This window comes from Lasioglossum baleicum, chromosome 6 (assembly GCF_051020765.1).
Source record: "Lasioglossum baleicum chromosome 6, iyLasBale1, whole genome shotgun sequence".
NCBI classification, from domain to species: Eukaryota; Metazoa; Arthropoda; class Insecta; order Hymenoptera; family Halictidae; genus Lasioglossum; species Lasioglossum baleicum.
This window is the reverse complement of record NC_134934.1, coordinates 3,652,601-3,678,525: the sequence shown is the minus strand read 5'-3', so window position 1 is coordinate 3,678,525 and position 25,925 is coordinate 3,652,601. Positions and strand designations below refer to the sequence as shown.

General features: G+C 45.2%; 1 protein-coding gene across 7 annotated transcripts in view; it reads left to right on the top strand.

Moving 5' to 3' along the window:
- Window positions 1-25,925, top strand: part of Fas2 (neural cell adhesion molecule fasciclin 2) — a 136,916-nt gene that overhangs the window by 76,513 nt on the left and 34,478 nt on the right. The window contains exon 1 of one of the 7 annotated variants that reach the window (XM_076425292.1): window positions 13,715-25,463. The exons of 2 other annotated variants lie outside the window; for them this stretch is intronic. In XM_076425292.1, the coding sequence (XP_076281407.1) occupies window positions 25,367-25,463 (97 nt within the window). In that variant the 5' untranslated portion in view covers window positions 13,715-25,366. Of the gene's footprint in view, window positions 1-13,714; window positions 25,464-25,925 lie in introns of those variants that run through there. 4 more of the 7 variants (XM_076425293.1, XM_076425295.1, XM_076425297.1 and 1 more) reach the window with 4 other exon arrangements.

Here is a 25,925-nt window from a genome sequence, read left to right as displayed (position 1 = left end):
CGTCCGTTTAACCGGCTATTGTCGTGGCTGAGAACCGCGAGGAGCCGGAAACCGGGCGCGAAGCGGAGCAAGGCGAGGCGAGCTGTAATTATCGCGAATCGCTTAATGGCTCCGAAATAAAATACTCCCCGGGTTTTACGGGGACCGAGAAGAGAGAGAGAGCTTGCGCGCTGCTGCTTGCCGGGGTTCCTTCGTTTCGAAATTCTTTCTGATCTCATTAATCCCCGGCCGGAGCCATTACCTGGATACACCCGGGCTCCGGAAGATACGAGACCAGCCGATAGAGCGAGTCAAAGGGAGAGGAAGGCCGGCTTCAATGATATCGGAGGGATATAAAACGAGCGCGAGATCCAATAGTCCGTTACCTCTGACCAGCCCCGGGCTTATTTAATGCCCGGAGCGGCAGTTTTATCCTCTTCCCCCCGTTGCGTCGCGAGCTTGGATCATCGGAACACGATCGCGGAACAGCGCCGACTCGGCCTCGATCCACCAATACGCAAAATTAATTCGCCGCGGATTCTGCTTTCTACCGCTCGCCAGACTCTTATTTCCCCCACCCTTTCGATCTCTCTCTCTCTCTCTCTCTCTCTCTCTCTCTCTCTCTCTTCGCCTCTGTTCCTGTTTGTAGACTGTTCGTAGTATATGTAACACGATCGAGGTATGTATTACCTAACCCTCCACGTTCCATTTCTTTTTGAAACTTCTTGAAATTATCGAAATGTGACGTATACTCTACGTACACACAATCTTTCTACCGTGTATTTTAATCGCATTATACAAGAGTCTACCGCATCCGTCTCTTCCCCCTTTCTCTTTTCCTCTGTCTCTCGCTACCCCTTTTTCCCGCCCTCGGTCTCCACCCCTGTCTATTACTTTTTTCTTTTTGATCCACCGACCAACATAGCGAACGACCATTCGTTAATGGATCTACTCCGCGATCGAACCAGCCGATGCAATTTTGTTTCGACGAACAAACAGTGAAAAATACCACCTACCGAATGGTCCCGTTCTCTCTCTCTCTCTCTCTCTCTCTCTCCATCGAAGAGAGAGAGAGGAAGAGAACCTGTGCCTGTGACATGCCTGTGTGCACACACGAGCGCCCGCACACGAAGAATCGATGTTTGCGCGGACCGGACGGTAATTGTTAATCGCGGAATGTTGCGAGTGCATTAAACTGATTGCCAAATAAATGGATTGTTTGGGAGTGGTCGATCGGCTCCCGGCGCAGGCGGAGATTGTTAGGGAACAATTAGCCACGTTGTCGTGTGTATTTAACACGTTTTTTTCGGGGAAACAACTATACATATATTGGTAATTAAATTTTCTTTGAATTAGTGGTGGAAGTGATTATTGGGTGTTTACCAGAAACAATTTTCTGATCTCATTATTATAAAATCTAAATAATTGTTTCGGTAATCCACACTTCAAGACACATCCACAAAAATTTGTATAAAATTCTACCAATTTCTTAACACGCTCTCTTCGAAGAAAGACCTCTAATTTTCAGTCGGAAGAATTTTCCGGTGGCCGGATCTGTCGTTAAAAACATTCTCCGTCGAACCAGCGAAGAATTCCGCGGGTCAGTAATTTCCCGGTAATTGGGATCATTAGAAAAACATTAGTCTCGTAGGGACGGTTCCTGGAGTCCACGGAGGATCGTTCATTAACGCTTCGAACTGCGAACAGGGTTAACGAACTTTATTAGTCCGGATGCGGCTTGAAACGAGGGCTGCGCAACGACTTCCTCGTTCTCACTGATCGCTCTCCGCTCTCCGGTCTCTGTCTCCCCCTCTCTTCTTGTAGAGCGCGTCGAACCGGCCGATTTTCGCACGAGTCCCGCGAAAATTCCTCCCCGAACGGGATCCGCGTGTTTTCGCGAGCCGCTGGCAAATTAGATTCGCGAGCGGTGATTTCCGCGCGTCGCCACCGGCCGAAATTTAATCTTCATTTAACGCGGACGCGCCGCGCTGGGAGAGCCAAAGAACCGCGAGCAACAGAGATACAGAGCTAGACGGAGAGAGAGAGAGAAGAAGAGAACGCGGAACGGTTTTGCTTCGGCGCCGGCGACACAGCGGAATTAAGAGACAAAGAGTATAGAGAGAGAGAGAGAGGCTCTAATTAAAGTCTGAATCGTAAACGAGCGCCGCACGGCCGGATTCCCTCGAGACACCGAAAACGAAAAACGAGAACCGAGCCATAGCATTGTTTCAGCCCTTTGGATCGACCGCCACCTACGCTTCGTCGTACCCGTTTTCCTTTTTCATTTTTTCGTTCTTTCTTTCCCCGCGATGTAAAGTGCCGCGCCGCGCCCGCGCGAGTCTCGTTGAATAATGAATGTCGCGGGGTCTCCGCTTTCGGAATCGGTCTCGATGATAGAATAATTTCTTGTGTACCCGCGATTTCACAGAGGTCCCGAAGATCGTTGCATCCTCAACCAGATCTGTTTATCGATCGCGACCGCCGTGCAAATTAATATTAAACCGATGCTAATGGCTAGATCGCCGGGATTTATGCAAATTTAGACGATAACGAGACAGGTAAATACACTATGAAACGTATTAAATTTTAATCAAGTTCGTGGGGTCTGTGATCTTTGAACAAATTTCGTCGGGAGCCTAAGCGAACCAGAAGCTGGATTAATATGAAATTTTATGGACAAATTTACTTTGGTTGGAATTTATAATTAGTTTACGTGCTAATATTCTTCCTTGTGAGGATATACAGATTGTAACCGGATTTCAAATTTTCTAAACAAATCTAAAGAAATTCGCGCGACAGCTTTCAAGCCTCTCGGAGAGCCGAGAGCTTCCGAAAAACGCGCGCCGTTCAACGACAAAGAAGCGGACTTAGCGGACCATATTTCTCGCGGGTCGACTCGAAATTTACAAATTTCCACGGCAGAGGGCGTTCTCGGGGAAATGAGTCCGCGTCAGCGCTCGCACGATGCATCAATCATCCACTCTGCTCTGTTCCGCTTTTCATCCGCGAACCGCGCGGATAACGTTCGAGCTTTGAGAGTTCAGCCCAGGGTTGAACGCGGGCAAAAAGATAGCCATAGCCGAGCCGCGGCGTGGCGGCTCGTGTTCGATATCAGCTGCGTCGGTTCTCAATGCTATCTGCTTGCGGCATTATACTCGAAGAAAGAGAAGTTCGTTCGGAATCTCGCGCGCAGAAAAAAAAGGATCATTTTTCGCAAGCGCCGCGCGCGAATCCCAAAGAAAACACTGATAATGGGCGGCCGACGCGACGCGCGATATCAACAACGAGGAGGAAACAGAAAGGATTCGCGACTGCTTTATACACGCAGCTTCTTTCTCTCTTTAGGTTCCTCTCCACTCTCGCAGAACCAACCCTCCTTCCGGTCGCGTGACACGGGGTCCCGTTTCAAAGGCACCGGACCATTTTCAAACGCCGGCTGCGATGAAATGAAGAACAAGTGTCTGGTAATTCGTCGCTCCGCCGAGTGGAAATTGCGAAAGCGAATAGGAGTTAGACTGAAACAATGGGGGGGCGAGTGTGAAATACTGTGGGTGCGGTTGCGGCCGGTTTTGCGCATCGATTTTATCCGCGGATCACACTTTGCGGCTGGAATCACGCGGTTCAGAGATCTTTCTTCGATTACTTCTTGGATACGCAAAAATTAAACAAGTGTTCAGTACAAAATTGATATCCTAAGTAATTGTAAAGCATTTTTTAATGCTAAATCTACTATCGCCGGTCAAACGACCGGTTTTACGTCGTTGTTTTCTGGTAGCCCTAATTCCACCACGGGGGCCAAAGTGTGTTCAAAATCTCCGAGACCACAAAACCGTACCAATTCCATCCGGCGCCGCAAGTGCGGCATCGTATCGGCTCGCGGAGTCCATCGCTTGATTCGCTCGACCGCAAACAGTTTTAGCCAGCGGCCGCAAACTGTTCGCCCACAATCGATACTACTCGGGCGAAACGAGCTTGAAAAACGCGCGACCGATCCTTTACACGCGCGCTGCCGAACGCTGTCTCGCAATTGGTCCAGAAAACTGTCATAATCGTCGGGACGCACGGGCAACATTGAATTGCCAGTGAATAAGAAAACCACTTTTTTCTTTTAAATAGGAATTGTCTGCCTTAATTTTAAGGTACAACGTTAACATTTATTTCTTTTCTTACTCATTTTAGTCAGTGGAAAATAGTACGCCACGCCGGTGTCATTGAACTCTTTTATGTCTCTACTGTTTATCTGTTCTTATAGATTATGTACGTCACAAATGCATAAAATCCGGTAATAATAACCGCGTCTAGCTACTCCAGGCAAAATGAATGAAGTAAAAGGGAAACGTCGGTCTTCGTTAGCCACGTCGCGGTGGATTCGCGTCGCTATGTAATTATACAATCCGTCTATTTATTATAATTAAACGTGGTTGGAGCATCCGATGGCGGTGGCAATAGCCGAGTCGATTCGCGCAAAAATACCGTGTCCGGTTTGGGCGACGCGTATTCGGAATCGATATTTAATCCAATTTAGGTCCGGGCCGTGCGGAGAAAAGCCGTCGCGTCGTTGATGGCAGCCATGGCGGCCGGTGGTCCGCGTTGCGGATAGAGGATCAGAAGGGCGGTAAAGCGATTTTCTCGGAAAAATTTCGCGACACCTGCTTACCGAAGGGCGGGACAGTCGTACGCAGTTGGGCTTTAGGACTGTACCCGGCAATTTCAGTAAAAGGGTTCGTCTATATAAAGGGCCCGCGCACCTGGTGACGCTGCGCGCCCGCTCGTGCGCCTCAACTAAAAGCTATTTTCCCGTAATTCACGAGCCTGTCTACCGGCAGCTTGCCGAGATACGCGACGACTGTACAAGCCCAGCCGGCTTCCATCAATTTTCCAGGGCGACGTTCTGCGCTAGCTTCCCTCCTAGTCGGCATTTCACGGCAATAAGTCGTAACTCGAGCGACTACGGGGGACCTAACGGCAAGGACACACCCGGCAGGATCCTCCGAGGTCCTGTGGGACGCCGTTTCCGCAGCCAGCATCCTCAGGACCAACCCAGCCGAACGTCGTTGCGTAGATACTCCCTTCTGCTTCCGTGAAATTTATCGCGCCAATAACCCATCCGCTAATTTTTCCTAAATTCCGGTCTCGTATTTATCCGCGCGACAGGTCGTTAACCCCGCGGGGGTAAGTGCGAGAAGAGGTTCAACGGAAACTTGTTTACTCCTTTTTCTTTACGTTTTATGATAGTGGAGGCCGCCTGGAAATAAAATGTTTATTCATGTACAGTAATAACTAAACTGCGGATGTTTATACAATTTTCAATTTTTACCATGCTTATAGTAGCTTGCCGTGTCGTTGTTGTATGCGCCAAATCTTGTAATCGAATTTTAAACCACTTCCCGATGAGCTAGAGACTTGAAACTTTAAACATGGCTCAGAACTGAAATTTTTAAAAAACTCTGTGTTCAGGAGAAAAAGATATTTAAATATTAACCGTCATATCTCGTCGCGCGACGCTCGGTAGTACGTCATCGCGTTCAACGATCCCCACTCCGCGCGTTAGCGCTCCCTACTCCACTACGCGTTCCCACTCCGACTTATCCCCACTCCTCTGACCCATTTCGCACCGAAGGAGCTTAGTCAGTGTGTTGTTCCATTCATTCAGTTCCACTTCGGACAATTTCGGATCCCCTCATTCTATGTATAACATATTTCCATATCTTGCGTTTCTATATCTTACTATTTCATACCAGTATTACTATATCTTGCGTTCCATTTAAAAATGACTAAAAAGTAGAAAATGAAGAAATACATAAAAAAAACTTTTTAAAATCCACGCTTATATTAAAATGCACTAAAAAGGAGAAAATAATTTTTTCCTGCTTCTCCCAAAAATTTAATATAAATTTAAATAAAATCATGACATTAGTGACTATAAAAATAAAAGCGTGGAGTGCTAAACTATATTGACGTAATCTTCGTGGGCGCTCCACGCTTTTATTTTTATAGTCACTAATGTCAGGATTTTATTTAAATTTATATTAAATTTTTGAGACAACCAGGAAAAAAATTATTTTCTCCTTTTTAGTGCGTTTTAATATAAGCGTAGATTTTGAAAAGTTTTTTTTATATATTTTTTTGTAGGCAAATCTTAAGAGAAAGTGGAATCATGTAAAATGTTATTTCCAGTGGTAGTAGACGTCGTGCGCGCGGAACTCTGAAATAAATAAAAATCGTACTAAATTCTGTGGAATTTTATATTCTACCGTTTTTTGAAAATTTACAGAAGCCACAAATGCATAAACATTCGCAGTCTTGTAATAACATTGCGTCTTTGTTTACTAGATCAATCGAAAATTGGGATACTTTTTCGGCGACTTCCCAGTAAATTTTCAATTGCGAGTCAACTATCTACTGTCTTGTTTGGGCAGAGTTACTGTCCTCTTTATCTACGGCCTTCCTTGGCCCGATTCTCTAGCGGGCAAGTTTACAGCGACGGGAAATCGACTGCCGTTTTCGTTCGGGGATTTCGAGTCCGAGTCGGAGATACGGAAAATGGAGGACCGGGGATTATGCAGTTTATTCGTCAAGCTTTTATCCGATCGAGCTGGGTTCTATACGTTTTATTTGTCCGATGTGGGGCTGCGTATTTCATAGTACGAATTTTCTGTTTTCATTGTAGTTCATGATTAAATTGCAGATTTTAAAACGGTGGAAAGACTAGAAGAATTCAAGACTACACTGAACCTAATTAAATTATTAAAGAAAGAAGGTTTTAAGCGGAAAATCACTGTCTTGGGTCAATGCACATATAACAATTTTTTAGTCGAGAAACGTCAGCAAATTAACTACGAATTGATTTTAAACGATGGAACTAGCAACGCTTTGGCAGCAAAGCAGCTGAAACGCAATTTCGAGGCCAGGGAGTTGCAATGCTATTAAATAGCATTGCGAGGGCGTGCACGCGATCATCTAAAATTCACGAGAGTTAAGAACCGAATGATCGTGCGTAACGCAGGCCGGTTTCTGCGTATCTCCAAGGCTCGTGTATAATTCACGCAATGAAAGGTCCGACGCGTTAAAGACTCGCGGGAGTGCGTTCGGAATCTGAGTGAACGGGACTCTGGGGCCTTGAACGACTTTTCCATTACTGCTCGATCCGTTTCCATCGCGGTAAAGAAGAAGCAAATATGTAGTCGATTCGCGCTTCTATCCTGCCGAGCGTATTAAATTTCTATGCGATAGTACGCCGGAGGTAGGGAGATCAAATATTTAGAAGACAAACGAACGTCCCCGCGTATCTCTCCACACCAGAGATCCCCCGGTGATAATGCATTTTTACTCTCCCTAAGAGATCATTTCCTCATCGCTTGCAGTCGCGCTTAATCGACGGTTCTAAATCTTTTCTTTGAATAGAGCCGACCACACGATCTATTATCCCAGGAAACAGGATTACCTTCCACTTCCAGTCCTTTCATTAGTCATTTGAACAGAGAGTACAATTGGACCAAGAGGAACGCTGAAGACGTTTTACCGTTTTTCCGGTGTACGAAATTAATTTTTGGTTTTTACTGAATTTCGAAAGGCTCTTTCAGGTTTCATGAACGGGTCACGGTTTTGAATAGAGTTGATGACACCCTCTGATCTATTATTCTGGGAAATGGAGTTACTTTTTATAGCGAGCCGCCGCGCCACCCCGTTATTGTCCTCCAACATTCTTCTCTTAACCCTCGTACGCTTCCATCGGAAAAATCCTCGGGCACAACGCTTCACCAATTTTCATTTCATTTCGCGTGAAATTAGAGAACACAATTAGGGAGAAAGTAAACATTCTGCGGTAACTGGATACGGGAAATATGCGAAAATCTACCGAAGAGGAGTTGCGAACGTTAATAAACTAGATGATAACCGGAATGGAAGGCCATCTCTGAATTTCAATGATTAACGCGGCCGCCGCGCCGGCTGCGTGTGATTCGGAAACAGCCTTCATAGACGTCACATTCTATTAAATTCAATATAATCGCGTATGAAACACGAATGAAGATAATTTCGACAGACCCGTCAGAAGTTCTTTTAATACTACGCGTCATGATTTTAATTAACATGTTCAAAATAGTATTGATTTACGCGAGATACAAAATATGTGACGCTAGTGACGAACGTGTTATCTCTTTTCACGTTTATCAGCGATAAGCTTGTGGAACTTGGAATTTTCTCAAAATTAATTTAATAGAACAACGATGGGGTCTGACAAACGTCGGAAAAATACGTCGCGTAAACTTTCGAACGTTACCGTGATCATTCCATCGGTCTTTCTAGAAGGAGTATATTTCTCAGGTCGCAGAATGTGCTCTGTTATCGCAGAAAAATTGAAAATCTGTTCTGAGCGCGTTTCCGCGAACGAGTTTTATATCGGGTGCAAAGTGAACGGAACGTAAACAGAACTCGTCCGGCTAATGCGGAACAATTTCCCCGGAGAGAAAGGCGAGCGAGATGCTGGAGAATTCCAGACCGTAATCCATTTCTCTCGTTCCATCGAGTGCCGGGCGTTAAAAACGATGTTCACCGTCTGAGAATGTTCGATATTTTCCGCGAAACGCGTGGAGATAAGAATTCCAAGCATTCTGGCCAGGTATGTCGCAATACTTCAGTCCGACCCCGTTCTATATTCCATTTTCCAGACGCAGACCGTTTACAAATTATACGTATTTTTCTGAAGGGAAAAGGGACTGGCGTGTGACGCGGCCGACGCGGCGGATGCGAATGTGCGGGATTGAAGGAATTCCTTCCTTCGAAGATAAAAAGAGAAAGAGAGAAAGAGAACCGCCTTGAGCACGGAGTATCGCGAAAACGCGGCACTCGTGAATAAAAAAGGGGAGAAAAGGAAACAGATTATTCAGTTTGCTCGCTTATTACGTTGTCAGGACCTGCGTGGAAACTTCTCCAGGGAATTCCACGGCCGATTGTTCTCGCCATTCCTTTTTTCACCATTGTGGCCGACGTTGCGACGAAGGAATTCTGTCGTTTCTTCGTATCGCGTTCGATTATATTGACTGAGAACTTTTTATGTTAATCCATGCATACCTAAAATTACTTTTGGCAGACTTCCTTGGAATTGTTTTACAAATCCAATTAAAGACGAATTTCACAATGAACTTTGGATGTTTGAAGTATTGGTCACACTTAACGACAGGTTAAATTGGTATGTAGCACGAAATTTTGCAACAACTGCATAAAACTAAAGAGGCTGATAATCCCGCGAAAACAAGACAGCGGCTAGTTCGGCGTCGAGTCAAAATTTAGTGGAAAAATTCGGTTCCCAACGGGGAAACCCGGGCCCGGAGCTTCCGGTTGCGATACACAATAAAGTACACGGGTAGAACGGATTCGGATCAATGGGATACCATAAAGACTCTTCCGGGGAAGCCTTATCTCGGCTGGCTCGGAATGAAATCCCATAGGATGGCACATGGGGATGGGTAAGAGAGAAGAGGAGGAAGACCGAGGAGGGATAGTCGGTGAAGTAGCTTGCAGACCGACGATCTGCGGAGTTTTGCGAGTGCACGCGTCTATCGGCGTTCCCGGCGACTTTTATCGCGGCACTTTATCACGATGCCTTAGCCGCAATTTTCTACCAGCCTCGATAATGCTCTCCTCCGAGCAAGCAACCGCGAGCCTAACCTCGCTCTCTCTCTCTTGCTCTCTCTTTCTCTCTATATCGTCGTGTTATCAGGATTTATTGTCGAGCTGTGTGTCTGGAGACGCGACGGGTACCGGGTCACCTCAGACACGAGGAGAGGAGTATCTCTTCTATCCTCTCTTGCGTCAATCGCGACTCGCTCTACTTGGAGAGGACTGAGGAACGTCATAGTCCGTGATACCAAGCTGCACGGCAAGGCGTGGATCTGTTACAGCCAGAGAGATCATCCTCCGCCGCAGCTCATTCATCGACATTTTTGCTGGCGACCTGCCGGAACCGGCGGACCACTTCAAAGAGCACGTTTTTACTCCCCGACCCTGCTAAACGAGATACTTTATGCATTCGTCGGGAGTACCGGTCCAAGCACAGTGGTCTGGAAACCCGCTTTTTGTGTCCAAAAGTCAATTTTTCAAGCTTCATATACATATCGACAAATATCTTTTTCATGGGAATATCTTTGAAACTCCCAAATCCAAAATATTATTCTGTGCTGAGATATGGCGTTCTAAAGAAGTTAAACGTTTTAGGCACCAATTATAGAATATCAGAAAACAGATTTCAATGACGCGGGCAGTGTGAAAGATGTCTCTGGTCGACGTAGAAGAATAAAAGTTTGAATAAAATTCCAATAAAAAAATAGAGCTGCACTACACAAAGGGTGCAATGATAATGAACCCTGTATTGAACAGGGTCTGAGCAGTTTCCCTGAACAGGGGTCCAGAATCCGCCCCAGTCCTCGCGCACGTGAACACACGCGGAGCACGTGCAAACGGTGTAACGAGTGGCGCGGTTGGAAAAAACCGGCCAGATTCGCCTTTAACGAGTCTTGCCGCTTTGAGGGCGCCGCCTTTTAGGGACGCAGAGGCGTACACGATTGCGCGGTCCACGTCGATTCGTCATCGAGGGTGTGTTGGCCAAAGAGAGAACAGAACGAGAGAAAGAGAGAGAGAGCAAAACCGAGTAAAAGAGGAGAGCAAAAAGGAGTCGGGATGATCTTGCGCCACGGCGTTTTTCTTTTCAAGGATTTCTCGCTCTCGACCGTAATTGCGTGTTAGTGCCTTAGAAGAAGTTAGGGCCACGGTTATCGTGGCTTCTTTTCAACATCGGCGTCCCCCTGCGCCGCACGCGAGGGGAGGCACGCGTGTTTATCGATCTCCCTGTCGAAACAGTTCAGCCGCAGAAAAATCCGTCGTCTAAACGCATTTATACTGGCACGATAGCCACCATTTTTTTCGATCTTTCTAGAAACGATTCGCGGATGTCCTCTTTAGGTGCAGTCGTTCGACGATCGTCTTCTTTTTCAAGCTCGTCGGCTGGAAAGTTTCGCCAAAGCGAAGAAAACCATTGACAGAAAATTACTCTAATTTAATCATTACAATTACATTAGAGTTACAGCTTATCGCAGAGATTGCTTCTTCAACCGTTTCAGATTTCGTTTCATGCTATTGTGGTACGAAGAAAGTTAATTTTCAAAAGACTGATTTCATCCTTTCTACGCCCGACCTTTTTGTTCGGTGGCCAACAGTTGTAGCAAACAATTGAGGTTCAATTTTCGTTCGTCTACCTGCAACTGGCGAACCCTCACGTTCGTACGCAAATAGAAAATCCGGTTTTTACACGTCGGAAGAATAAATGCACTTGGACGCGCGCCGCGCCGTTGTATCACGATTTTTTTTTGCGAGTGCCCGAATCCGCGCGAGCTTCCAGCGAACCGTCCACCATATTTTTGTTGTTCCGTGGGTGAGAAAGAGGAATAAAATAATCACACGCGGGATTTCGCGGGATCCATTTTCGGATTTGTGTTCGATGACACGTCCCAACGGACCGGGCCATTATATTTGGCGCGGCGTGCTTTTTTCGCTGTATATATACATATAATGGATCCTTCCCGTGAGACATATTCCGAGGGGGTCGGAGGGCGTTAGAGGGGGCACGGTGGAAACCGAGCGGGAGAAAAATATGTTTTGCTGAAATTGGCAATCGGCTTGCGCCGTTTGCGTCCGCGGTTGTCGTTGCTCCGCGGAAATACATGCACGCGGGATCCCGAAAACTTTGTCAGCGAAATAATACAGAGGATTACGTACGGCTGAAAGCGCGCCAGGCTCCGTTGAAATTACTGCCTTGATTTGCAACCGTATTACTCTCGCGGAGAAAAACGGGTTAGACGAAGTTCGGGAGGCGTAGCTCTCCCGCGGTCACCGTAGAACATGTGGAACGAAATATACTTTCCGAGCGCAGCTGCGCTTCGAATGATTAAGCCCACCTCGCGGAATTACAAATCGATGCGTATCGAAAAATATTCTGCGTGCTTTACCGGCAATATTCAAATTAATCTGCATATTTGTTATCCGGTGTGAAAAATGGATTCCCGCAATCACCGAGACGAGAATATCATTTCTCCGGCGAGCTGCTTGCTGTGAACATAGTATTCGATGTTCGCACAGCATTAATATGGTCGGTTTTTTTTTAAATTTTGAGTGCTGCATGTTGTACAGTAACTCTCCGGTCCGTGCTGTTTCTTAGATCCTGTGGTAACATTGATACGGGTGTGTATAAAATTTTCATTGGAGGTTGTTTCGTAGAAACGAATGATTTTCTGGAATATGTTCGGGGTTCCAACGAAATTGAAGTACGATGTAGCGCGAACGAAACCGGGGGTAGTTTAACTCGTCGTTTCGGTCAATTTTATGTTGAAATACGAGCCGTCGAAATTTCCTATTTCCGCCCGGTATCGCGAGGGCAGGTGCGGTAATTAATCTTAATTTCCCGGGACCGTTTGTCCCGTGGGGTTTATTCTTTTTTTTTATTCGATCGTAAAGGATTGGACTGCTCGAATAAACTTTTGTTTTACCTCGGGACTTTATTTCATATCGATATACGGCTTTTATACGACACGGCGCGGCCGGCCAACCCTTCGGCCTGAATGGATAGCCCAGATATCTGCGTCGGGCTGCGTGGCAGCAATTAACTGCTCCACACTCTGTTATTAATTGACCGGCTTTCATGGTCAAGTATTCCGCAGAGAATGCTCCGAGTAATCGCAACACACCTTTTCGGATTTATGTTAGGACGATTTCCTCGGTCTCCCGAAAAACTTATCAAGCAACTTCTAAAGATGCTCGTAACCTTGACCAGTAACACCATACCAATTTATAAATTATCGCATTTACTTTTAAGAAAATCGAAAATTTCAGCCTTCATAATTGCTCGAGAAAATTGATTGAAAGCAGATTTGGGTTATGTCGATAGGACTTGAATAATTGCATTTTCGGGCCGCAGCGGATTTCCGTGTCTGAAATAGCACGGTGTTCGACGGCCAGTATTTTAATAACCAGTTCGAAACAGTTCCCCCTTCGATATCTTACGAATGCGCTTACCGAGAAATGCGCACCGTGTATTCTGATACGCTTGTTTGCGCCGCCCCCGCGCTACATGGAATTCTCAATTTAACCTGGCGGACGCAGCTAGACGTTCATAAACACCCCGCTATCGCATTCCTCAAACGATCAGCCATCCCTTCGCCTGCATCTGAATTCGCTCGACGCTGATTCGTCGAATATAAAATTGGATATCTTCGTTCGGGAAGGAAACAACCTCGAGCAACCGAGCAAACGCGACGTACATACTCGCATTGTCATTTATGCGAGACTAGAAAATAATGAGGATCCGAATTTCGTTTCTTAATCCCTTCTCAATTATACGAATTGACATTACTAAGTTGCAGATTTCGAAGCATTTATGTATAAGTGACAAAAAAACAACTTTCTAAAAAGCACGCTTCTATTAAAATGCACTAAAAAGGAGAAAATCATTTTTTTTAGACATTAGTGACTATAAATAAAAGTGTGGAGCGCTAAACTGTATTGATGTAATCTTCGTGGACGCTCCACGCTTTTATTTATAGTCACTAATGTCTAAAAAAATCATTTTCTCCTTTTTAGTGCATTTCAATATAAGGGTGGTATTTAAAAAGTTTTTTTTTATATATTTTTTTATTTTCTACTTTTTAGTCTTTTTTAAATGGAACGCAAGATATAGTAATACTGGTATGAAATAGTAAGATATGGAAATACACGAGATAGAATGAGGGGATGACTCCGAGAGACGTCTCTTGACGGAGTCCGAAATTGTCCGAAATGGAACTGAATGAACGGAACACCACAACCACACTGACTGAGCTCCTTCGGTGCGAAATGGGTCAGTGGAGTGGGGATGAGTCGAAGTGGGGACACGTAGTGGAGTAGGGAGCGATGGCGCGCAGAGTGGGGATCGCTGGCCGCGATGACGTACTACCGAGCGTCGCGCGGCGAGATGTGACGGTTAATATAAAATTTTTTTTTCTTCTAGATGCACAGTTTTATATTTTAAATTTGCTTTGTAATATTGCATTGTCATCCCATTCTGATCTACGTTTAAAGTTTCAAGGGAAGTGGTTTAAAATTCGATTACAATATTTGACGCATACAACAACTTGGCAAGCTAATATAAGCGTGGTAAAATGAGTGGGTTTCATTTTATTTTAAATGTTAGAAAGATTGAAAGAACTTCTACGAAGCCACGCTTTGGAGCGCGTCCAATTAAATATTTTCGGCGGGCATGGTTCAAGTGAAAAATTCGAACGAGGAGGGAAATGGCGTCGAGTGAAATCGAAAGTCGCGTTGAATCTCGGAGGGTTCAACGCGATTTTCTGATCAGCGAGAGGAAAAAAGAGCGTGGCCGAGAAGGGTGGAATGGCAACGTGGAAAAGAATCAGCAGAAGCCTCCGAGGAGCGTTTAATTAGAAGGGGCTTATCTCGAAGAGAGAGAGAGAGAGAGGGAAAGGGGCCGTGTCGGGAGAAGTTTTTATCGGTATCTCCGGCACCGGTGTGCCTTTCAGCTCCGACGTACACTCGGATTTAGAAGGCTTCCTTGTTACCTTTGTGTACACCCGCGCTTTGATCGGCTGACAGAGGGGAGCCGTTTGATTCGAGCGGTTCACGCCGGGTTTCACGGTTTTGTCTGAATTTAATAGCCATTGGGAATCACGGGACTGTTTCAACAATACGGATGCGCAAAGACGGATCTCTCTCCGGCAAGCAAATAGAAGCTAAAAGTATTAAATCAATGTAATAACAGTGGAACGCTTTCACAGATCGGCGGAAACGAAATTAAAACGATGCGTGGAACGTTTCATATCGTTTGAGGCCGCGCGTATCGATCCTCCTTGCGCAAACGTAGACTGATACAGCCGGAACACGAGATTCTTTGACTTCAATTTTCTTTTAGCAAATTTATGCGGTGAACAAACAATATTACGGTATCGGATAAATTGCAGTTCGATAAACAATCTCTTATCGAGAACCTAGTAAGTGCTCCACGGTTTCGAAATACATATTGTCGCGAGTAGAAACGTCTTGCAGTGGCCAGACAATTCAATTTGATTTTCTCAGAGGCTGAGTTTCCCATTTGAAAATTACAATTTTACATTTCAATTTATCGTGTTTAAATGTTTGATTATTTGGGAAGTTTGCACACGGCGTGGGAAAGTCGCGGGCAGAGTATTTTTAGGGAGCATTTTTTCGCCCCGGAAGATAGATTGCAAGGCACCGGTCGGAATCGGATGCGCTCCGATAACGGAATCTACGTTCCGTTAGCTCATAAAACGCTTTAGGAGTGTTCCAGCGACGACAGGTTGAAAACATTCGACCGCGGCTGTAGCTTGGCCAATGTAAATACGTGGGAAACTAATTGCAACGTTTGAACGACAGAACAATGAGAACATTTAAGCCCGCGCTAGCCCGGACGAAGTTTCCGGACAACGGATGAAATTCCAAACTGTCTTCTGTAAGCCACACTTCCGTTTGAATATGATCCGTTGCCGGTGTTCTCTGTGCTCCATCGAAACCGCCGGATATCGATTAAGCCGCATTTCCATAGTTTCGCTTCGACTAATTCATAGTCGTGCTGCCCCCGCGATTGTTCCGAACGATTTCGTTACATCTTATTACCGACGCGGCGCGACGTCCCCGGACGATCCTCGACGGTTTTGCTTCCGTCAGATTACACGTTAAACTCGCAATACATATTCTGTTCGGAACGTAGATAATTTGTACCATGGTTGTGCTTTATTCGAATTGTTTCTAACAAGCGTTTATCTAAAATAATTATTCGAATAAATTCTCAGTAGAATATTTTATTCGGAGAATAATGCCTTAGGAATAATGTTTCAGCTTCTGTTTTACTTTATGTGACAGTTATTAAACCGGAATCCACCGAATACCGAAGTCTACGTTTTATGGACTCGGGCATCACGTATTCGGCGTTTCGGTTCTACGCACGGGGACTTCCTATTTTAAAACCACTTCAAAGGCCGGTTTGTCGGAAGCCTCGCGGGGCCAAATTGCTCGCTTTTGGTGGCTTCAGCTAGCCACGTGCTAACAATTCACGCGGGATCGACTTCCGTTCGTCCTTTCGCCTAGTGGCTTCTTCGTTCGCAGGTGATCGTGGATTTAGTGGAGCCAAAAAAGTTTCACAAAATTACTAAAAATATATCCAGGAATAGCAGAAAGAAATATTCACGCAAAACGATCCATACCGCATCAACGTCTCCAAAATGGTCTATTACTCCGACAATTTTCGTGGAATCCTTTTCTGGCATTTCCTAGCGGTAGAACCGGCGGGGGCTAAGCCGACGCAAAGAGTCCCCGAGATCCTGGCGACCCAAAGCTCGTAGGTCGCCGAGGGCTTCCGATAATCGAGTCCCCGCTGTATTTAAATCGATCGAGAACAAAGGGCGAGCCTGTGGAGATAGAAGACGTTCGAGGAGGCAGCTTTTATTCGGGACAAAGAAATCGCGGAGGGTAGATTGGATCCGAAACCGATCGGTTGCAATCGACGGGAAAAGACGTCGGGGGAGAGAGAGGGTTGCCGTCGAACCAACGTCGACTATTCCCGTCGTCGTCGACGTCGTTCTTCGTCGCCGGCTTTCCCGAAAGTTTGCCGATTAAGGCGCAACCGAAGCACCGCTCGCCGGATCGTTCCCGTTGTAATCTTGTCGACAAACTATTGCGATTAAGTAGCTCGATATAACGCGGCCGGATAATGAAGTGGTCGAAGGGGTTCCTCCTGCGCTGCGGCTGGTTCCGTAAACCGAAATTACGTGCGGTAATAAAGGGACCTCGCCGAGGTTGGCCAGTCTGCGAAACTTCCAACCACGACGGTTTTCCACGCACGCGGTTATCCGCCGCGCCGCGCTGTGAACGGTTCACCGGCTACGGAAAGGTGTTCTGATATTAATACCAATTACGCGAACGGTCTGCTTGAGATTTCAATATGGCGGCCGAGAGCACCACCGCAGCATCTAGAATGCGGGCAAGGTCGACGGAGCGTCCGCCAATGTTTCACCACCTGTGGCAGAGGGTTTCGTTCAAATTTTCCTGAAATTGCTCTGTGTCGTAATAGAGCAGGATTTTCTGAAAATTTCTACGTCTCGTTACAAAAGCTTCAGGAATTTGTCGATGTAGATCTAGAGTCTAGGTCGATGCGAAGTTGTAGGTTGTTGGATTGCTGATATTTCCGAACAAGTAGCATTTTATAACAACTTTTCATCGAATCGCGAGGCGGATATTTTGAAGCTTGTCAATTCGTCGTTTAATCTCCTATCGGTGTGCAGATGGCGATCCGTTAAGATAACAAGATTGCTCCGATAATCGGGAGACAGTTTGTCGATATTTCAGATATCAACCCTATTAGAGTTAACTCCCGTCACTCGGCACTTGCCTGTTTTCATTACACCCGCGATTAATTCGTCTTGTGCATCGTGATGCGCATGGACGTCGCGGATTTAAGCATTTCACGCCGATTGAAACCAATTCCTGCCGAGTTATTAGTCCCTTGAACTGTTTCTCTCGCTCTCGCCCCCTCACCCTTTACAAGCGTACTCAATAGTTGAAATAATTTTGACATTTCTTGTCAAGAAAATGGGTCTACGATCAATTTATAGAGATCAAAATGTATCTTTTCCATTCATTAATTTATAATTTCTTTTATATGTTAATCCGATATTTTCGCTTTGAAATTTCAGTATTCGTAATTTTTAATATATCTTTAACCGCGTGGATTTTCCAGCGGGAAAAACAAATTTGCACTTTTCTCCGAAATTAATCTACCGAAGCCTAGACACTCCCTCTGGCTCCGAATTTTTCACAGAAATCGCGCACGGTAAACAGCATACGTGAAAACCGAGTGTCGAAAATGGTACGTAATATTTCATAATACAACCTCGCTGGGCAAAAAAGGATCTCTCGTTGGAAAATTTCGTAGAATTCACTGCGCTTTTCAATTAATTCCAATAACCAGCCTTTGCAACACGTTTCGCCCGTGCCCGGAAATTCTATATTTTATTTTTCATCAGCCTCTCTTTCAATTTATCCTGCTGCTTTACACCGGTCGACATGTATCAAAAACGAAGCGAATTTCTGCCCGGGCACTATACCGCTTCGAAGACGTTAAATAATTCCTCGGTGAATCTCCTCCATCGCCATTTCATTACTAAAACAAACACAATCTCGAATGCGTATGCAAAACGTCCGGCCGTAACTCCTGAACTCTCGATTTAAACGTAACAGCTCAATTTTAACTTTTTAAACTGATCTCGAGGAAATTGTGAATTGAGAAATCTGAGAATTCCGCTCAATCTCATTATCGAGCAATTTTGGTTATTGACATAAGGGTGAGAGAATAAATCATTTCGGATAGCTTCGGAACTCTTTAGTTTATATTTTAAAAAGTTTGCGACACGCGAGTGACAATTCTACCTCCATCGTCCACAACTAATTTTCGTCCCAATATATTTACTCAATCTTTGTATGACCCTCAAAAAGATTGCTCGGTTCTGAAGATCCTCGGCGAATATTCATTAATTTTTTATTTACATTTTAATTGAACAGCGCGTTATTCGCGATCTTGTATTTTAAGCACAAACTGCGGCACAGCAAATTTTGCAGTATGCAGTGCAGAAAATGAACTTTCATCAGGGTATCGCAGCAGGCAGCACAACAAATTGTACAGTATGTAGTGCAGAAAGTGGGTTAATTTTCAGCGGAAGATGGTACGAGGTTTAACCAGAATTTCATTAATGTTTCTAGCATCTAAGAGAACTTGAACCAAGCAGCAATTGAGCTTATTAACTAAATTACGTTGATTTTGTCGGATGTATCGTTACGGTGGACAACCTGCCAACATGTCCGGAAATCTCGAATACTGCATAAGATCCAACCAATCCAAGAACAAACAGTCTAAGATGTAGTTCGAGAAACGTTAATTTAATCCAACAGTCATTAAAAGTTTTCCAATATCGCGAGAACAAGGTTTCGTTCGAACCGAGCTGCGTTCTACGTATTTGGAAACAAGCTCGCGAGATTCCTGCGGAAGACGTTCCGAGATTCCCGGCGAGTCAGGATCCGCGATTTCGCGGGGCCCGTTCAATTTTCCGGTGTTTTCCGGTTTCTCGCGAACTTCCGACGGCGTCGTCGTCGTCGCCGCCGCGTTTCCCTCCTGAAAACCAACAATCGTCGCGTAGCGCGGTACAAGAACCGTCGGGAATATACCAAACCCGAGTGGGGGAGGGAGAGAAGTTTGTCAAGTAGCTACATCCGAAAATTTCGTAAGCCCCCACGGCCCACGGGCGCTTCTCGTTTTTCACCCTTACCCGGCCAATTCGATATCGGAATTTGATCAAATCCTCTCTCCGCCCTTGCTCCTCGCGCCCCACCCTCTGTTTCTCGACCCTCCCAGATCGAATTCTTCCAGCTCGAGTGACATGTCGCCGAGTTTACCCGGTTCTGTCATCCCCCGAAACCCACCCCCAACCAGTATACAAGGTGTTCCGCGCAACCGTATCTACGATTCCCGAGGTACACGCGATAATCTCATAGAATAATGTATTAGCTCGCCGAGGAAGTTCCGACGCTCGGCGGAAACGCTTCGGGTAGAACGGATGAAGCGGAATTTGTATTCGCGAACGCTCCATGAACTTGTCGCCCGCTAAATAGAACTGTAGAATTTACAGGGGACACGCCTGTCGGATACGATTATCCTGCAACCGATAGCACCTGGGTGATTACATCAGGTAATTAACCCAGTGTTGCGATCTCTTACTTTGCGAGGAGAATGGATTTCGATTGCGAAATAATTCGGGTCTGAGCGATGGAAACGGTTTCCTCGGCTTTGCGTACATTTGGTCATTCGTTTAACGTGTCGTTTCACAATACCACGGTTCACTTAAATAGGTTGCTCAAGAGTAAATAAATGATTAGCAGTGCAAGCAGGAAAAGACCACAGACCCCAAAGTGTTTGCATATCACGAGACATTAATGCCTAAACTCGCAACTCGTCGGCTAGCGTAGGCGAACGTTACCCGATGCATCCGCATAAAATTCTTTTTACAACTTTGGCCGGCAGCGTGGCTGTCGGTTCGAGGAATTAATTATTTAATTAGAGGACATTCTGCAGCAAAAATTAAAGGCCCACTAAACTGCGAGTCTCGAGTTTCATCACGGCGACTTTTACGGTTCCCGTGCAACTTCGCGGATCCCAGTAAACCAGCCCCCTTAATTCCCCTGAATAAAACCCTTAACGCGAGCGAACTTTCGTTTCGTTGGCCGTTTTCTGAAATTGCTCTATGAAATTTACATCAACATCCCCCGAATCTATTTATCAGAAGTTCCCTGCGAAGCTGTTTCTGGCGCCGTGTGCACACCGGGTGGCCGGTAAGTAACCGGCCAAGTTTCTCGAGGAGACTATCGTGTGCGGAATAGAGAGACGGGGTTCTATGGGGTGTTGGGTGCGTGGGTGTAATAGCTGCTGGAGGAATGGACGCAGGGCTTTGAATGTGTATGCATCGGGGAATAGAAAAGGGGGGGACGGGGGTGGGATCCATTGAATAGCCCCTCGGGTAGCTGTGCCAACAAACCCTAACTAACGTAAATAAGATGTCCTAGAAGGGCGGCTCCTTCTGTCTCCGCCACACTAACGCACCTTCCTCTATCCATTACTCTGCTCGCCCCCATTTTTTTCTCCACCCAGTGACTTTCCGACGGCAGGGACCCGCGAAAGTCATCTTCGAGGAACCCTCGGTGTCTCGGGCCTCGAGCCTGATGAAGCCCCAGGCCAATTACCGGATTTCTTCGCGGGAAAACCCACCCCCCGAAATGGATGTGTTTCGTTGAACCCCCTTCACTCTCTTACGCTCTCGCGAATCGACGAACGCGCGCGACCGGAAACGATGAATTTGCGAATTTCGAGGGATGGATAATGGCTCATGCGGCGCACCAGTGTAAACCGGGGGCCAGATGAGTCGGCTGAATTTGTGAAACGATTATGGCAGACGCTCGAGCGAATCCTTGGCCAGGCTCGATTGATTCCGAGCCACCCCCCTAGAGATGATGGGCCTCTTCCACGGTTTCCGGTGGACGAGTTTCGTATAACGTTATAATGATCGGGGAGTTGGCGACGGGAGAGCTTCGCGTGGGACGTTTTCTCATTTTGATGACTGGGCTCGGATTATACGGCGTTTTGCTGGGCACGTGATCATTTTATTATCAGGTACTAACGAGTTTTCTTCTTATTCGAGACGTTCCCTACAACATCTGAGCGATTTATTATATCTATAGCGAATGCTCTCTCTGTTTTGATTCTAAAAAAAAAAATTAATTTATAAATCTGGTTACAGATTTGTGATTTAGGCTTATACATCAAACATTGACATAAGTCTCGCTTAGACAGCTGCACATATAGTTTGTTTAATTTCTAAATATGTCCCAGATAACGTACTAAGAATATTATTGTTCTAAGTTAAACATTTTGTAGACCGTCTTGGAACAGTTTGGTTATTTTACGAGGGTCAGCGATTATTGAAAAAACCTTGTTCCATAAAGGAAATCGGTACATTCGATTTTCCGAAAAGTACGACAGAAATTGTTCTCATCCAGTAATTGCGAATATACAAAACAAAATCTTCGAAACTTTTCTACACAAGGTACAGGACGCCAGTCACGTGGGCGCAATATACAACAAACCCTGAAGCGCAACGGTCTTAGGATAAGAAAAGGAGAGAACAGCAGTGTGGGTCCAAAAGTCCTTAATAATCAAACGATCATTATCGTTTCGTTCATTTAACCAGGAACGTCTGCCGCAGGAAACTTTATTAGTCACTCCGGGAGCATAGCGTGCCCCTCGGAATGACTGTAGTAGAATCTTTAATTCGCCCCCTCCTGCCATGGCGTCCTCCCCTTTGACTAAGCGAGTCGGAAATGATGAATTCGCGAGCCTTATCGCAATGGCGGAGCGTTGTTTCCTGGGCGACTTTAACAAATAAGCTGTCCCGGCACAAGATATTTCTTGGGGTCGTAATCCTCCCGATTGCTGAACTTCTTATCGCGAAACGGGGAGACAACGCGCCACCGAAAATTGGACTTTCCGTTTGAATCTTCTTCCCGAGCACTACTTTGAATTACGCACACCGCCTGGTTCGCGTCGATGCTGCCTCGTTTTCTGATAACATGCAGATTTGGCGTCTATTAATATTTCATATCAGGTGACCCCTGATAAAGCCATCTAGACAGATGATGTGACATAACACAGTACTGATCGTTGATCGATTTATACAATATTAGAATGCATAAGGATTGTAATTAGATTGCTGATTTTTACGCGAAATAAAAATTGTCTGCATCAGGGGGGAGAAACAGGAGTTATAATAAAAATAAATGCAATATACAATCTACTAACTTCTACTGAAACGGACACTTGGAAAAAAATGATTGAGCTTCTTTTAGGCATGGCCGATCAAAAAACCTGTTAACAGGCTCGTAGACTGATAAATTGGAGAGTAACAGCGGGAATCGACATTTTTTCGTCATCTAGCTCGATCCGGCTGGCTCGCACGTGATTCGCGGTTGACGTAATCGGCCATGCGACGAAAACTGAAACTGTGTCGAATTGGAACACCGAGGAAAAAAAAACACAATGGTGTTCACGAGAACGACGAACGTGGGACTGGCGTCCGCCATTTTGCGGTGATATACTTCGCGACTGAAATTGTAATGCGGCAATTAATTTAATGGAACAACAACAGGCGGCAGCCTTGAGCCGACGACGCGGCGCACAGTGGTCTGAGAGCGGCAAAAACCCCATATTTTCAAGTTTCTTAAAAAACCAAATTTTTTATATTTTTGACTAGTAAGAGAGTAAATTCAAACATTTCTAGGATGAATCAGTTCAAAATCCAAATTCACTTTGTTGTAGAACGTCATAAAGTTGGCCATGCTAATCATACCCAGTTTTCAGCATAAATTCAAGCGCATGTTTATAGAAACCGTATGCGCCTGTAAAAATAGTAATGTAAATAATGTTTCCTTTTCTGGCTTCCTTCAAGGATGAAGACCCGGAGTAAATCGCGAGAAACGTTTATTTTTAATTTTTTCGAGTAGTTTTGCAGATAATGCTATTAAACGGGAAAAAGAGCAACGTTAATGAAGATTGAAAGACGATATCTCTCTTGCGAAAAACTGCGCCAACGTGCCAATGGCAAAATAACGTTTGCAGATATCTAAGTAAACAAAAAATGCAAAGTTCAGCTGCGGTAACCTGCGGCTTTGGGTTTTATCTCATGAAATGTCGGCGAGAACGCGTCAAAGAACGCTCCGCTTTCTGGAACGCTTGACGTTCCGAACATTGACAAAACTATTGTAGCGTTATTTCAAGGTGTAATGTTATATTATTATAGGTCGTTGGATTCGTCTTGATATCAGTTTAATTTAAGTGTAAAATTTATTATTTATTATTAATTTATTATTTATTTTTTAATGTATTTCTTATTTTTCGTGATCAAGAACGGTTACAAACATTTTTTGTCGAGATTTTCCACCTAATAAAGCTTTCCTAGGGTTTTTGCCGTTTTCTGCCGTTCTCAGACTACTGTGGCGGCGCGGCGGGTTGGCCATTTTCTGGCGAAATTCGTCGGCACGTACATATAATTTCTGGTCCGTGGTTCCGGAAACGCGGCGACGTCTCAGGGAAAAGTTCTTAATTGATCGAGGAGTCTGGACTGTCTCGTTATTTCGTCCGGAAGGATCGGAAGAGCAAGTTTTTAGCCCGCTGGAACGTTACGGGTTTCTTATTTTTTTATCAATTGTACGTGTACTTGGGTTTCGAACTAATTAAAGTTAATGTACTTTACTTTTAAGTAAATGCAGGTATAGAATAAATATACATTTTCCTTTTGTTTCGGGAAGCGATGTATAAAGTTAAAGTAAATCGATTGAAATGTGCAAAAGTTGTCAATTGATTTTGTTTGCGAACGGCTCAAACGTCACGAAGATTGATCCTTTGAGCTCCCTGTGAAAAGTCACACCAACTTGCTGCCTGTGATTGTTTGCAACCCTCGCTGCAAGCTACAGTTTAAAAAAAATACGCAAAAGCCATCGGATCACGTCCGTCGACAGTTTGTCCTCCATCTATTGATTTTCTTATTATGTGCAATCATGTTTAAGCTTCCTAACAATGCCTCCGGCATGAACATTTTGCTCCTCGTCATTAAAACTTGGGTACAGGAACGAGGGAACTTTGCTTTTTGCAATTTCGATAGAAGCTGGAGTTTCATCAGAGTTTAATCCTTTGTGTCCTCGAATATTATTTTCACTTTTTACCTTGTTGCCTTTAGCCGATGTATTTTAATCCGATACGATCTGTAAATGAAAATCTAACCGTGTTTAATTTATGGCGGTAATTTAATGAAAGTGTCCCTGGAAAATTGCACTTCGTTACGATCCGTCTGAGCACAAACACTGTTAAAATAATGAACCGTAACTTGCCATTCTCTATACAATTAACTAAATTACTTCGAGTTTGTGGGATTTTTACGAGTGTCTGTTCCGCGGTAGCTGGAGAACATAAAAGTTGAAGTTACAGCGAACTTCCTCCGTAAACCTAATTAAATCTATAAAATCGGGAGCGACGCGAAGCAATTTTTGTTTGGGAATTTTGCTGTTACAAGTTTTTTACCGTGTAATACCGGCACTGGCCGTAATCTGTGTGATCTACCACAGAAATGGGTCAGAGTAAAAATCACGGTAGAACGAAATGCGTATCGTTTTGGAGATCTGCCAAAATTTTGTACTGTAGCATCGCTACATTTTTGTTCGGTGACCGTAGGAGAAGAAATCGTAAATACCATGACTTTGACCTAACCCGAAATTTCCTAAAAAACAAATTTGAAACAAAATCCTCCAGCATCGTCGAACGCAACTCCTGAAGCACAGTAAGTCTCCGCTTAAACACTATTTCCATATGACCAGAAACAACGCAGTTAATAATTGTTAATTGTGATCCGAGCGCGCCGGGATCGCTGACAAACATTTGCGCTCCGGGTCCCGAAACAGAATTGTCAGCGGGCCGGGCGTCGCGCACACGCTCGCGCAACATTTCCTAGTTAGGCCAATTCCGTACTTTCGCTCGTCACGATTAATTAGCTTAATTCTGGCTTCCTGTTGTGCGTGCACCGGCGCGGCGGCGCCGCATCGCGTCGGGGCACCCGAGGCTCACGCTCGTTGCGTGTCACGCCGGCATAACCAGCCGCATTCCGGCGTCATAGTTGACGCACGTATGTCGTTGTAAAAGCACCCGTGGCATCTGCCACGACGCGACGCGACGCCCCGAAGGATGAGCACCGCCGAGACGTCGATCTGCATTTCCGTGCTGTGCATCTACGTGCTCAGGGCCACGGTGCCACCGCCGACCCGGGCCAACGCTCGTTTCGGTAAGAAGCTTACCAGCGCGGCGCGACGCGGCGACGTGTAAGCTACTCGCTCCCGCAATCGTGCACCCCCAACCCTTACTAAAACCACCCCTTGTCGCGGTTACCGGTCACCAGTTTCCAACCTCTGAAATCCAATGCTTCTGGCCGTGCTCCTTTGTTCTCCAACTTCCCGAGCGGTCCTTGTATCTTCTAGCACGCTAATTCATTCATTTGTGACGAAACCTGCACTCGTTTTCACCGTTTCTATAATCGGATGTAGAATGCCGAACTTGCACGCGTTGTTGACAATTTTTCTAATTAAATAAGGAATACTAGAATTGCATTTTTTGTTGGCTATTTTTCTGTAAGAAGTTACTTAGGAAAATTGACAATGAATAGAGAAGAGCGAATGAGGATGTCGAAAGGAAGCATGGGCTAAATTAAGCCATTGACAGACTCGAGAACTCTACTATTCGACAGATT